Source organism: Pseudorasbora parva, chromosome 16 (assembly GCF_024679245.1).
Source record: "Pseudorasbora parva isolate DD20220531a chromosome 16, ASM2467924v1, whole genome shotgun sequence".
Lineage (NCBI taxonomy): Eukaryota > Metazoa > Chordata > Actinopteri > Cypriniformes > Gobionidae > Pseudorasbora > Pseudorasbora parva.
In genome coordinates, this window is record NC_090187.1 from 10120463 (window position 1) to 10135542 (window position 15080).

The window sequence follows — 15080 nt, forward strand, 5'->3', positions numbered from 1 at the left end:
TTTTTTCATACCCTTCCCCCAGAAAAAAAACAGGCATGGTGGATGTTTATTTATAACCGGATAACGCAACAATTTAATTCAAAGTTGTTTGTTTGCTCGCCATGTTTGTTTGCTCATTTCACCACGGACAGACAGTTTTTCTAACCTGGACAATATCAAGCAGGCTTCTCTCAGCCTCTGATATTGAAGAAGTGAAAATTCAAACTATATCCCAGCGAGCAGTAAGTAGTGATTTTTTCCACTTATTGACCATCTTAACAATTTCTGATTAATTTGAAAGTTTCTTAGTGAGACAACATTAACGATAATATCTCCTGTGTTGTCTAGATACCCAAGATACTAGTACAGTAACAATAGGAAACTCCAAGTAGTATACATAACAGTATGACAATGTGAAATGACAACGGTTAATATTATTTCCTGCCAGTGTTGTCATACAAATCTACAAAATACAACCGTAGATGCAATCCCTTTTGTCAGATAGAACTTAGCCTATATTCCAAATGGCTGTTCTTCACTATAAATCATCTCCTTAAACCTCAAATTGCTCCATTCATTGGGTCAACAGAAGAACAATGTAACTATTTCATAACCTTCTTCAGAACTAAAATTAGTCAAATTCGTTCATCCCTCTCTGTTTTCTCCTCAACATTTGTTCCAACTGTCGACCCCCAGATTGGTATTTTGAGGCTATTCTGCTGCTTCCCAGAAGTTACTCAACTGGAGGTTAAGGCAACCATCAGATGGATGAGATCCTCAACCTACACCCTTGATCCCTTCCCTACAGCTCTGGTTAAAGAAAATATTAATGCCATCAGTCCCCTCACCACCATGATAAAAAATCAATCCCTTCAGTCTGGTCATGTACCGTTTGCCCTAAAAAATGGCTATAATTAGACCATTACTCAAGAAACCATCCCTCGATCCACAAACTCTTGATAATTATAGGCCCATATCCAACTTGCCCTTTATTTCGAAGGTTTTGGAGAAGGTAGTTGCTAGGCACCTTAAGGACCATCTCAACGACAACATAAAAAAAAAAATCCAATCTGGCTTCCATTCTGGCCACGGCACAGAAACAACCATAGTGAGGGTTACATATGACCTGCTGATTAAAGCTGATGTCGGGTCACCATCACTTCTTGTCCTCCTGGATCTTTTTTCAGCGTTAAAAATGGTTGACCATGGGATACTTCTCAAACAACTGTCTCATTCTATTGAACTTGATAAAACTGTCTCGCAATGGTTTGAGTCATACCTCACAGACAGGTCTGAATTTGTGGCCATGGGTAGCTCAAAGCCCCTTTCACATGCGGTTGGTTGTGGGGTACCTCAGAGGTCAGTTCTAGGACCTCTCTTATTCAATCTCTACATGCTTCCTCAATGTAAAGTCATCAGTCGCTTGGGAATTTCATTTCACTGCTACGCTGATGATACACAATTATATCTGAAAATTGACACTCATTCATCATTATCGTCATTGTGGTCATCATTACTAACACTTTCTGCTTGACTGGAAGAGATAAGGACATGGATGAACTACAACCTTATTCAATTCAACAGCTCTAAGACACAAGCCACCCTCATTAAACATCTTTGCTAAACAGCTTTTTGTCACCTCAGGAATATAGCCAGACTCCGTCCCTCACTCCCCTTCATGATGAGACTGGATTATTATAATGCTCTTCTCTTTAGGATTTCTAGTAAGATCATCCGCTAGGATCCTGATGAGAGTGCATAAATATGAACACATCACATCAATTCTTCAGTGTCTACATTGGCTTACAATTTCTTTTTGGATCGAGTATAAACATGTAAATTTAATGTTACTATATATGCTAGTTTACATGTAGGCTTAAGTTATACTGACGTTACGTTTTGCAGGTCTTACTGAAAATAAAGACTAAACTTAACACTCAAAAACGTCCATTTCCAAACTCAAAACAATTGGTTGTTCCTCAAAATCTTTATCTTCGCCAGAAACAGGATCAAACATAAGGTTGGATGAATAACCTCTCCATTGTCAGGATGTACAGTATAACGTAGATGTGTTTGCCGACACTGCCAAGCAGTGAAACAGCCAATCAGAGCCGAACTCTACATTAATATTCATGACCTTTCCAAATAAGGCAAAAACAGACCATTACATCCTAGGGACAATTTCTGGGGTTGTAAATGGACCTGTAAAACATCTCAGGTTATGACTATAATCCTTTTTCCCTGAGAGGGAACGAGACACTGTGTCATCGTTGGATGACACTCTGGAGAACGCCCACAGTGTAGTGTGTCTGAAGCATGAATGAAATCGGTCCATATCTGATTGGTGGAACATGATAATGTAGTACGTGACGGCATACCTGAAAGCTACAAAGGGACACCGGCACAAGGCACACGCAGCTCCTTCGCGATGTGGTGACGAGACACAGTGGCTCGTTCCCTCTCAGGGAACAAGGGTTATAGTCCTAACCCGAGGAGGCTGGTGCGAATGTTGCTCCATGTGGTGAAGATGGCTTCAAGAAGGGCATCCAAGGTCTGGAACTGACGTCCATTTTTGTAAACTTCCCTTGCCATCCATCCCCAAATGTTCTCAATGGGATTTAGATCAGGGGAATATGCAGGATGGTCCAAAAGAGCAACGTTATTCTCCTGGAAGAAGTCCTTTGTCAGGCGGGCATTGTGAATTGCAGTGTTGTCCTGTTGAAAGACCCAGTCATTACCGCACAGACGGGGGCCCTCAGTCAAGAGGGATGCCCGCTGCAACAGATCCACATAGCCAGTCGCCGTTTGACACCCCTGCACAACCTGAAGATCCATTTTCCCATTGAAGGAAAAAGCACCCCAGATCATGATGGAGCCTCCTCCACTGTGCCGTGTAGAAAACATCTCAGGTGGGATCGCCTTGTCATGCCAGTAACTTTGGAAGCCATCAGGACTGTCCAGGTTAAATTTTCTCGTCAGAGAATAAAACTTTCTTCCACTTTTCAATGTCCCATGTTTGGTGCTCCCTTGCAAATTCTAAACGGGCAAGTTTGTGTCGTGGGAGGAGACGTGGCCTTTGAAGACGTTTTTTGTTCTTGAAGCCCTTCTCTAGCAGATGACGTCTTATGATTATTGGGCTGCAGTCAGCATCAGTAAGGGCCTTAATTTGGGTTAAGGATTGACCTGTGTCTTCACGGACAACCCATCGGATCCTGCGGCTTAGTGCAGGTGAAATCTTTTTGGGTCTACCACTTGACTTTTTTGTCAACAGTCCTGCCACGTTCAAAGAGAGAAAGCCTTTTTGCCTTTGCCATCAGGAGATCTTGACAGTATGACTGCTTGAAGGACAATGACATTGTAGCCATATTTTTGTGCAGATGTGACCTTTTTATGGCTATGGTCTTAAACTTTTGATCAGCTGATGAATGGTCTGTTTGAGTTTAAATGCAGTTTTCAATAAATTGCCTACTCTCTATTTTTTGTCTCTTGCTCCTGTTTCTTCTTTTGGCGTTTTGAAGTAGCACTTTCAATCCGGTTATGAGCCACAAGTGCGAAATGTGTAAAACTTGCAATGCATCCCCTGGTCTTAAGATTTTGTTCAGGAGTGTATTAGGTGTGTTCACTCTTATTGCAAACCCGTATTCAACGCGAGATCAAGCCTTGCATTATGAAGTGGCGAGCTCTCGTTTACTCTGCTACCTCATTTATGAATGAAGTAGCGTGTTTGGGGCTTTAACGTCACCTGCTTCTATGCTGTATACATCGGTTTCCTCAAAATCAGACAGCTTGAGCATCCGGTTCTCCACCCCGGGGGAGGAAGCCGAAGCACGGGCTTCCACGCGGGGAAGGAGAACACCTGAACTGTTAGGCAAGGACTGAGAAAGTGCCTCAGCAGTCCTAAGACCCACTGATCAGTCCATCTGTGAGCCCGCCGGTCTACGCCGCCGCGCTGCCTCAACAGACCACTGGGCTCGCGAGCCTGCCATCTTCACAAAATACTTTGGAAAAACGACACCAAATAGACAAAAAATATGACACAGAGTGGTTCCAGCTGAAGAGAGAAAAAGCTGCGTTTGCCTTTTGCCAGTGAGAGTTCCTTTGATAACCGTATCTGGACAATGTTTGCCCATAAATAAGTCACATACCCTCTATGTAGATATCAGGGAATAATTTAAAATATTGTTTTAACTCATTCTTGGGCACCTTACAATCTTGACGGCTGTAATTGTTAAAAAGTAGTAAAAGTATTCGAGAAGGCCCGGGATCCACATGTAATACGCATTTCAAATGTATAGATGTCAGCTAATCACAGCAGTGGGCGTTTCCACTGAAATCTCACAGCAGACACTCCCCTTTAAACAGAGCATTCCAGCCAGAGGTCTAAAATCAGGATAAAAAAAATGCCTTTAATTTCTAATTTATGACATTTTATGATGTAAAAATCCTACTAACAATATAAGTACACCTCAGGAAACATTATAAAATAATAACAAACTCTACATCATGGGACCTTTAAATACACTTAACACGATTACACATTGAAAACAGTTTAAAATAATAGTTAATATGCAGTAATCCACAGTGCCACAGTTTCACTGCCCACAAGACAACACTACAACCAGAGTTTCTTAAAGTCTTTACCCTGGCAGGAGGTTACAAAATAGTTTGGTTTCAGTGTACAGATACTACATTTACGCGTGGACAGACGGTCAAACCATTTGCGAAAATACTTGTTCGTGTGGACAGGGCCTCAGTTTGTTTTCATTAGTCACGTGTCTTTCTTTGTTTGAGTTTCCAGCCAGTTGTTACCATGGTCATTATGACTTTGTTCTGTTCAGCTGTGTGTAATTAATTAGTCTCGTTTGTGTTTGTTATACAAGTTAAACCCTCACATTCATTCTCTGTTTGGTCATGTTGATGTAAGGCTGTGTAATGCTAATGCTTATTCGTCTGCTTTTGAGTATACCTGCTATTAAAGTCCCAATAAAATTAAACATGTGTTCTTAGTTTTTCACACCATAGACAAATTCTGTTGTTAACCACCCAGCCAAATTTGAATCATAAAAAGGTTAAAGAACACACAAGACAACACTCATGTACAGCTCACCAGGTACCAGATGTACCAGCGGGACGGCAGGATGAAGACAGGGCGGGAGACAGCCGGTTCAGCCGCATTCTCCAGTGGATTATCAGTGAATCCCAGTTGTCTACAGTGAAAGTTTGTAAAACTATCCGGTGTAAAGTCACTGCAGAGGCAGGTGTTGATCCTCAGCTTTCCATCAAGGTAAAAAATATACACTTAATTAACCCACCTCTTTTTTATATCGTTTTTGTTTGTAAATTGTAGGCTGTAATAACTAACGGTACCGACAGTAACTCGCGATCGAGTGGGCGAACTGATGCGAGTGTGCTCTAGTTATGATGATAGTGTTAAGGCTTCAACATACTCCGAAAGAACAGAGAAAAAAAGTTCTCGCTCCCAGGGCTGCGAGAACAAAATGAAGTCATTTTCAGTCAGTATGGAATGTACTGGCCAGAACGAACTGTTCTTGATCTTGCCACCTTGAGAAAACAAACAAATTTCTTTGTTCTTGCAAAGTATGTTCCAAGCTTTATAGGAGGGGCCGCAGGGGCCAAGCTCAGTGGCTCCATTGTCATAGTCAAGTCAACTTTATATATACTGCTTTTACAATGACGATTGTTTCAAAGCAGCATCACAGTGTTAAACAGGAAAATATTACAACAAAATCTGATTCGGTTGTATAGTCGTTCTGGAGAAAACTGTGATGTTATCAGCTCATTTCCATTTAACATATAGCAACAATTTGGGAAGATCAGTTATATAGTTGATTAATTTAGTAATGAATTTTATTTGGATATTTAGTTGAAAACTTAGATCAAAATTTTAGTGTCCCCAACTGAGCAAGCCAAGCCAAAGGCGACAGTGGCAAGGAACCAAAACTCCACCAGGGCATTATGGAGAAAAATAAACCTTGGAAGAAACCAGGCTCAGTTGAGTTGCCAGTTCTCCTCTGGCCTATTGACACAGTGTATGATTATTATTCTGGAAACCTTACAGGTCAGAAATCATATTAGATCGGATTAAAAGATCAGCTTCAGAGGAGTGGAGATCACTGGTAAGCATGATAATTCTTAAAATCAACACGAAACGTGACCCTGAGGAATACCAGATTGCGTCACACTAACTCGTGCTCAAAAAGATTGTTTGCAGTAAGACGAGAGTGCAATTTAGAAGCAACAAATTACTCTAAAATTTTAGCAAGGAAAAGAAAATTGGAAATGGGATCAAAGTCCATGTTAGCTTTTTTGGTAATGAGGTTACATCAGCAATTTTGGTAACACTTTACAATAAGGTTGTATTAGTTAACATTTGTAAATGCATTAGTTAACATGAGATAAACATGAACAATTACTCTGTTTAGCATTAGTTAATCTTTGTTAACTGTGTGTAAAGCAAAGCTATCTGATTTATCAAAACAATTTAATTTACTAATGTATTTCCGCAAAACAGATATAAATCCAATCATCAATTCCCGAACTACATGCAGCTTTAATGGAGTTCACGTCACCGAAAACAATAGATATGATCTGCATTTTATTGATCATCAGCTAATTTCAAAATAAAGAGAGCAATAGGAGAGAGCGAAGCAACAGTACTGCTAAGATAATTTAATTTCTTTACTTTTAAATAATATGATTGTATGTTGACAATAATGCTACAGTAGTGCGCTCTCATGTGTTTAATTATTTTTTTAGGGTTTTAGAAAATGTACATATGTGGTTTCAACAACCAGATGCATTTAGACTTTACTTTACTGTTTTTACTGTAATGTAGCCCAGACCACCTTCTATAGTGACTTAGTATTATTATTTACTTTTGTGTATTTGTTCTAAATGCTCCTGTTTTATTCTGTGGCCAGGTGAGTTGTCACCACACACCTGTCAATAAAAGGTTTGAAAACAGTTGAAAGGGCATATCAGAGCAAAAACTAAGCCAAGAGGTCAGTAATGGGCTACAGTGCTCAGTGACAGAACTGTGTTGAGAGACAGATCAGGGGAAGACTACAACATTTTTTTTTGCTGCATTAAAAGTTCATAATAGCATGGATGGTCCATAATCCTTAATGGAAGAAGATAGGAACAACCAGAACTCTTCCTAGAGATGGCCTTCTGGCCAAACTGAGTGATTGATGGAAAAGAGTCTGGGTTAGAGTGGTGACCAAGAAGCTGATGGTCACTCGGATTTGGATAGAGTAAATATTTGAGCGAGTTTGACAAGGGCATTGGGATAGCTATGCAAATGGGTCAGAGCATCTCCAAAACTGAAGCTCTTGTGGGGTGTTCCCGGTTCAAACAGGTGAGCAACTGAGGCTCAAATTGCTCAAGAAGTTAATGCTGGTTCTGACTGAAAGGTGTCAGAATACACAGGCTGCATAGGCACAGACCAGGGTGTCAGGGTGCCCACGCTGACCAAGATCCACCGCCAAAAGCACCAACAGTATGCACGTGAGAATCAGAACTGTACCACGAAGATATGAAAGAAGGTGGCCTGGTCTGATGAATCAGGTTTTCTTTTACATCACGTGGATGGATGGCTGCGTGAGCATCGCTTACCTGTGGAACACATGGCACCAGGCTGCACTGTGGGAATTAGGCATGCCGACAGAGGCAGTATGAGGCTTTAGGGAATGTTCTGCTGGGAAACTTTGGTTCCTGCCATCCATGTGAATGTTACTTTGACATGTACCACCTACCTAAGTATTGTTGCAGACAATGTATACCGTTCCCTGGTGGCTGTAGCCTCTTTAAACAGGATAATTTGCACTGCACAAAGACAAAAAGTGTTCAGAAATGGTTTGAGGAGCACAACAACGAGTTTGAGGTGTTAATGAGGCCTCCAAATTTCCTAGATCTTAATCCAATTGAGCATCTGTGGGATGTGCTGAACAAACAAGTCAGATCCATGGAGGTCCTACCTCACAATTTACAGGACTTAAAAGATCTGCTGCTAACATCTTGGTGACAGATATCACAGCATACATTCAGGGGTCTAGTGAAGAAATTTAGAAGGTGGTCATTATTTCATGCCTGACCAGTGTATATGGATATGGCCAGACTCAAGACTTTCCTCAGGAAAGACGCATAAAACATACAAGACTCTCCGACTGTAAAAAAAAAAAAAAAGATCTGGTCCGATGAACTTCCAGTTCCAAGCATCATGTCTGAAGAAAGAAACCAGGAATTGTTGAAAATGTCTGTTCCCATCCAACCTGACAGAGCTTAAGAGGATCTGAAGAGAAGAATGACAGAACATCCACAAATGCAGATATGCAAAGCTTATTGTGTCATACCGTGAAAGACTTGAGGCTGTAAAAGTGCTTATATTAGGTACTGAATTGAGGGTATGAATACTTATACAGACACAGTGTCTGAGATATTAAGCTGAATAAGCAGAAACTGTCCAAACATTTACATTGTCTTCAGCACTTCATAGTTTTACCTCCAGGAGGATAATTCATGTTAAAAATAAGCCCAGAAGTTTCTCTTCATTCTGCTCTGCTGACAGATTTAAAAAAAAGCCCTTCCAGCGGTCTGACAGATATGCAGTGTTTTATGTGATATGTTGTCCAATATTGGTCTGTAAAGTCTTCAAAGCAGCACTCTTTTGACCTTTGTGAAAAATTAGACTAATGTAGGTAACTGTTTTTCATTATTTTGCAGAAGCGTTTCCAGACGAACATATGTGTCTTCATCACTATTCAGATGAGATAAGATTTCTAAACAAAATGTTGAGTTCATCTGGCATTTCAAGTACTGATTAAGAAAGGATTGGGTAGTTACTCAGGGTGAAAGTGTCTGTTGTCTGGATGTCAGTGTAAAGGAAGTTTAATAATATGTTAACCTTGAACCACCAAAAGTTATGTTTTGTATAAAAGTATGTTAATTTTTACATTTATTAATAATATACATCAATTTTTTTGCTTTAGTTCTCAATTTCTGTAAAATGTTATCAATTGAAGTACACATCTAATATAATCAAAATACATTTATTTTCATATTAAACAAAGCAATAGGCATTTAGCACACTGTTTAACACTTTTAAAAATGATAATTTATATGTATTAAATTTGGGATGACTGATAGTGATAACTATAGCAATGGAAGGGACAGACAATCGATTTTACTGGCTACAATTTTGACATCAATACCATGGGGAAAATCTAAGCAGTTAAAAGGAACTCAGTTCAGTACTGCGGGTGCACTTTGGGTGGCACAAAAATCTGCGAGAATGAGTAAAATTATGCGCAACCCCACAGCAAAATTCAAGCCCTGTAACACCAACAATATTCATCCAGCTGGTGTTGTTTATCTATACTGCGGAAAATTAGTTTTCAAAGCGTTTCTGATATTTCAGTACAGATTTGAAAAATCGATATTTTGACAACATTACATTGCACTTAGTTTATTTAAGCATTGTAATTTTTAAATATTACAATTGGTAAATGTATTTTATATTATATAAAATCCATGTATTAAATTGGAGACAACTACCACTGCCCATTAGACCTCCCAAACAGTGAAGGGGGCAAATGGAGGGAGGCCATCCTCAGATGTCTGGTAAGTGTGTTCACAAACTTAGAACCATCCACGATGAAGCCAATAGCCTAGCCAGCCGTCCCCCATGCCACGCACTGAGAATAAGAAAGAACTTACCTTAGACTGAGAGCGAATGCCTGTCATGATGAATGAGACAGAGCCTGAGACAAGGACAGAGCCTACCATTGCCCCAGAGCCTGAGCCTCGTCAGGCGTGTGAGCCGACAACATCTTGTTCCTCCATAGGAGTGCTTGTGGAACTTGAGTGCATAGATAAATGCCCCACCACACGCCTAACCTCTGGAAATCCAGTTCATCAGCCCTTCCTCTGGTGTTTCCTATTAGTCCCTCAGCTCATCCACAGTTGACCCACTGTAGGGTCGCAGATTCGCCTCAGCTTTTTCAGTTCCCAGCTTCGCCTCTGTGTGAGGGTTCCCTGTCTCCGCCTCCAGCCACAGAGCCCAGGACTCCGCATTGGCTCTCCGACTCAATGCCTCTGCCTTGGCTCAATGCTCCCTCAGCTCCACAAGGCTCCCTCTTCACCTTGGTCAGTTGGCTCCACCGTGGGATTCATGGCTTCTAATTGCACCTCTGCCCTCCATCCCTTCGGCTCCGCCTTCCTGTCAGCTTCCGAAACCCCGGCTCCGCCTCAGTCCCATGAGCCGTCAGCTTCACTTTGGCCCCCCGGACCTGTAGTGTTACCCTGACTTCTTATCTCCTCGGCTCCATCTGGGTCTCCACCACATTCTGCCCTGTATGAAATTACACCCCTGTAGGCCTCCACAACGGCTTGTACCTCCTGCACAAAATCATGCTGACTGTGGCCTGAGTCATCATTTGCCGTATGCTACTTCTTGCTCTAGTTTCCCAGTCTGTGTAAATTTCAATCTGTACACCTGGTTTTTGTCTAATAATTTCCCTAATTATCTAATAAGTTTTCTTGTTTAGTCTGAGATATATACTCATTTTGTTCAATTCTTTGTCAATTCATCAGTATTTTTGTGGTAATACTATTATGTTTCCTGGATGTTCTATGCCTGTTGGAAATATTGGATTAAATACATTTTTTTGTTGTTTTGCCATCACCAGACCAAGCTCAATTTAAGATTCAACATTGGTCTGGGGAGTCTGCTCTGTATTTCTACTGCACAAGTAGAAATCAATTGACTCTGTATGTAATTGGATAGTCCTTCAACCAATCAGATCACAAGAGACATGATCAACAGGCAACAACTCATCGCTTCTCTATCGGTCATCGTGTTAAACCTGCCAATAGCACATCAGGTGGATAAGCCAGTCTGTGATTGGTTCCCACCTAATTTTGAACAGAAGCAGTAGAAATTAATGTACAGGTTTCCAGACTGAGTTGCCGGGCAAAATTATATCGCCGGCAGATCAGGCTAGGTTTATCCAAGGGGGTAATGTACCACCCACAGGGGCGGCCATTGCTAACCAAGCCAATCGCCTGCTGTTAGCATCCCATTGACTCCCATTCATTTTTGAGTCACTTTGACAGTGAATAACTTTACATCTGAGGTGTTTAAAGACTCCATTTGTCCATTGTTTATTTATAAAGAAACACGACAATGTATAAAAGTCTCCATTACCTTGTATCTTACACTATCGCCCCGTAGAAGCTGTTTTTGTAAAAAAAAATAGGCTAACGATTGCGTCATAACCAACAGTTGCACAGTAGAGAAATTGCCGTATAGACAGGAGGAGACGCTCGCAGGCAATCTTTTACTGTCTATCAGACAGCCAGGGGGACGTGGAGACAAAGTCCGATAAAGACAAGGGAGAAGAATGGGGAGAAGCCTATAGTGAGCGAAAAACAACGGGACAAAACGTTTAAACAACGTGATTCAGATTTCACTTTCCACAACTACTAGAAGACCTACAGCTGTCCGACGGGTTGCTCACGTCACATCTACGTCGTCAAGCTCAGTCTGAGCCTGCGCAGTTCGCTCAGCCATCAGGAAGTGAGTGCTTCTAATTTACTTCAGTTTTCGCCGTTGAAGTCTATGGGCTCGCTGTGTTTATTTCTTTTACTGTCTATGAGTTTATCCAGTCTAAGGTTTTTGCTGACATCCTTCATTTTAGTGCACTTTGCAAAGCCTTCGGAGTAACCACTGCACTAGAGAATCCTCCACGTCATCTTGATTAAAAAATAAAATAAAATAAAAAAACCTGATTGCAGCATTCTGCTATTTGCTGGAGAAACTAGAAACCTTGTTTGCATCAAGGACAAAGACAAATACACAAACATTCTTGAGCAGAATTCGTTTTGGTCAGCCAAACATCTGCGTTTAGGCCAAGATTTACTTTCCTACAGGAAAGGACGATTCATAAATATGATTAATTTCCCATCCTTCAACACTGGAGGATTACTGGAAACAAAGTGCAAATCTCTGCAGCTGTTTTCTGCTTTAATCAATAAACAAAAGCACAAACAAAAAGAATGTCACCACATATTCCCAATAGATCAAAAAAACGTTCTTTAAGAATGTCACGTTCATTTAAACACATGCCAGATATGCAGGATGTTGGCATGTGATGTGAAAGCAACATTGTAATATAAGGATTTCAGAAAATGATGAAACAATTAAAAATCTGTAAAAAAAGATTTGTTGTTTTCTTACAGTCTACATAGTGCCCTTTTCCCCTTTTCAGTCCCCTCTAGAGTTAGAATATGTACATGCAGAATAAGGCATTAATATGTTCTTTATAAGTACTAATAATCAGACAGTACCCTAGGAATATGCATTCTTTAAGCAACTAGTTAATATAAGAATTGGATCCTTGGATTAAACTGTTACAAGTGTATGTCTTAAAGGGTTAGTTCAGCCAAAAATTAAATTTGTGTCATTAATGACTCGTTCCACACCCGTAAGACCTCCGTTCATCTTCAGAAAACAGTTTTAGATATTTTATATTTAGTCCCATAGCATATGCAGTCTATGCACACTGTACTGTCCATGTCCAGAAAGGTAATAAAACATCATCAAAGTAGTCCATATGTGACATCAGTTAGTTAATTACAATCTCTTGAAGCATCGAAAATACATTTTTGTCCAAAAATAACAAAACTACGACTTTATTCAGCATTGTCTTTTCTTCCGCATTTGTTTTCAAACCTCAAATAAAGATTCAAACGGTCATGAATCAGCGGATTGATTCATGATTTTAATCAATCGATTCATATTAACTAACTGATGTTACATATGGACTACTTTGATAATGTTCTTATTACCTTTCTGGACATTGAGAGTATAGTGTGCCTACACTTGGATACGCTGTCAGACTAAATATAAAATATCTTAAACTGTGTTCCGAAGATGAACGGAGGTCTTATGGGTGTGGAACAACATTAGTCATTTATGACATCAATTTCATTTTTGGGTGAACTAACCCTTTAATATCAGATTAAAAATCAGATTAAATTTCATGGGCTAAAAAACTACAGATTTCCTGAGAAATTCCTGTGAACATTTGCAAACAACGGTAAATGTGACAACAGCTTAAGTTGGGCAGCTCAGTATTTTAAGAAATGGACTTACATTGTATTTAATTAAAACAAAAATCTGGATGGTGGACAATGCCATTGCAGAAGACTCATTTTCTTTGTTTCTCAAGTGACTCACCATGTCTTTAAAACTGCCCAGTACAGCAGTGGTCAGGATTCCAAACACGAAGGCCAGTAGGTTGAGTGCCGATAGGACCCAGAGGAGAACATACAGAGAGAGAACCTCTTGACAGCTCTGCACACCAACAAACTCATAGTAATTGTTCAGATACCCTCCACTGGAAAAGAAAGCAAGCAGGCAAATAATTTTCAAGGTATTACATGTTTATGTTTATTTCACATTAATAACAATTGCAACTAGATGTCCTGAAGAAAAGTGTTAGTGTATCATGTGCAAATAGTGCGGAATGAGTTAGGTGCTCTTTTTTAATACTTACAGTTATGAAATTAAACCCTTAAAAGGGTTAGTTCACCCAAAAGTTCTGTCATTAATTACTCACCCTCATGTTGTTCCAAACCTGTAAGACCTTTGTTCATCTTTGGAACACAATTGAAGATATTTTTGATTAAAATCGAAGAGCTCTCTGACCCCTCCATAGCAATGAAACACTTTCAAGGCCCAGAAAAGGAGTAAAGACGTTGTTAAGATCGTCCATGTGACTCCAGTGGTTCAACCTTCATTTTATGAAGTGACGAGAATACTTTTGGTGCTTAATATACACACAAAATAGCTAATTTATTCAACAATTTCTCCTAGTCTGTGTCAGACTCTTACGCTGTTGACGCAGTGTAAACGGTGCAGTGCTTCCAGATCGCCGGCTTACCATTGGCCGATTGAAGGTTGAACCAATGGAGTCACGTGGACTATTTTAACAATGTCTTTACTACCTTTCTGATCTTGAAAGTATTAATTAAATAGCTCTGTATGGAGGGGTCAGAGAGCTCTTGGATTTCATCAAAAATATCTTAGAAGATGAATGTCTGACGGGTTTGGAACAACATAAAGGGGTGAGTAATTAATGACAGAATTAACATTTTTGGGTGAACTAACCTTTTAACCCAAAATATGAATAATAGTAATAGTTTGCATTAGCTTTCTTTTATGCAATGTGGTGGAAAGAGAACAACTCTCATTGCATTACCAATGAGTGTTTCTTCACAAATATGTGTATTACTTACTTGGCACAATCATACAAATCACAACAGTAACATGTTCCACTGCGAACTTTCATATTACAGGACTCTGTTAGTCCTTGACAAGGAACCTACAAAACAAAGGAGCATAGAAATAAAATGTTATATTCAAAACTCAGTTATCAGTATCTTTTTTATACAATCAAACTGTTGCCCACATTTTCAAACAGCCATCTCTTCTTTGTTCTACATCAACTACTATTATAATCATTTACCTTATATACTGTACCTAAGTGCAAATTAACGTTTCATCACGTTAAGACTTTCATTCATCTTCGGAACACAAATTAAGATTTTTTTTGTATAAAAAGCTGAGATTTCTGTCCTTCCACAGACAGCTACACAACTGACACTTTGATGCTTCAAAAAGTTCATAAAGAGATCGCAAAACTAATCCATATGAATTGAGTGGTTTACTTCAAACTTTCTGGAGATACTCAATCGCTTTATATGATGAACAGATTGAATTACGATCTCTTTATGAACTGTTTGAAGCTTTATAGTCAGTTGCGTATCGGTCTATGGAGGGACCGAAATCTCAGATTTCATTAAAAAAATTAAAAAATGACTTTCCGTGTCATAAAAAATGTGTTCCGAAGATGAGAGCTCTCAGATTTAATCAAAATTATCTTCTGTGTGTTCTGAAGATGAACAAAAGTCCTATGGGTTTAGAACGAAAATTTGGCGAGTTATTAATGTCAGAACTTTTATTTTTGGATGAACTAACCCCTGGCTCTGTGTTTTCATTTTGACATGTCTTTTTGTGT

At 39.7% G+C, this 15080-nt stretch overlaps 1 protein-coding gene across 1 annotated transcript in view; it reads right to left on the reverse strand.

The window, feature by feature from the left end:
• Positions 1-15080, reverse strand: part of LOC137043206 (transmembrane protein 255B) — a 51277-nt gene that overhangs the window by 6269 nt on the left and 29928 nt on the right. Inside the window, exons 6-7 of the mRNA XM_067419392.1 lie at positions 14299-14384; positions 13238-13397 (exon numbers count right to left, since the gene is read on the reverse strand). Coding sequence (XP_067275493.1) covers positions 13238-13397; positions 14299-14384 — 246 coding nt within the window. The remainder of the gene's footprint in view (positions 1-13237; positions 13398-14298; positions 14385-15080) is intronic.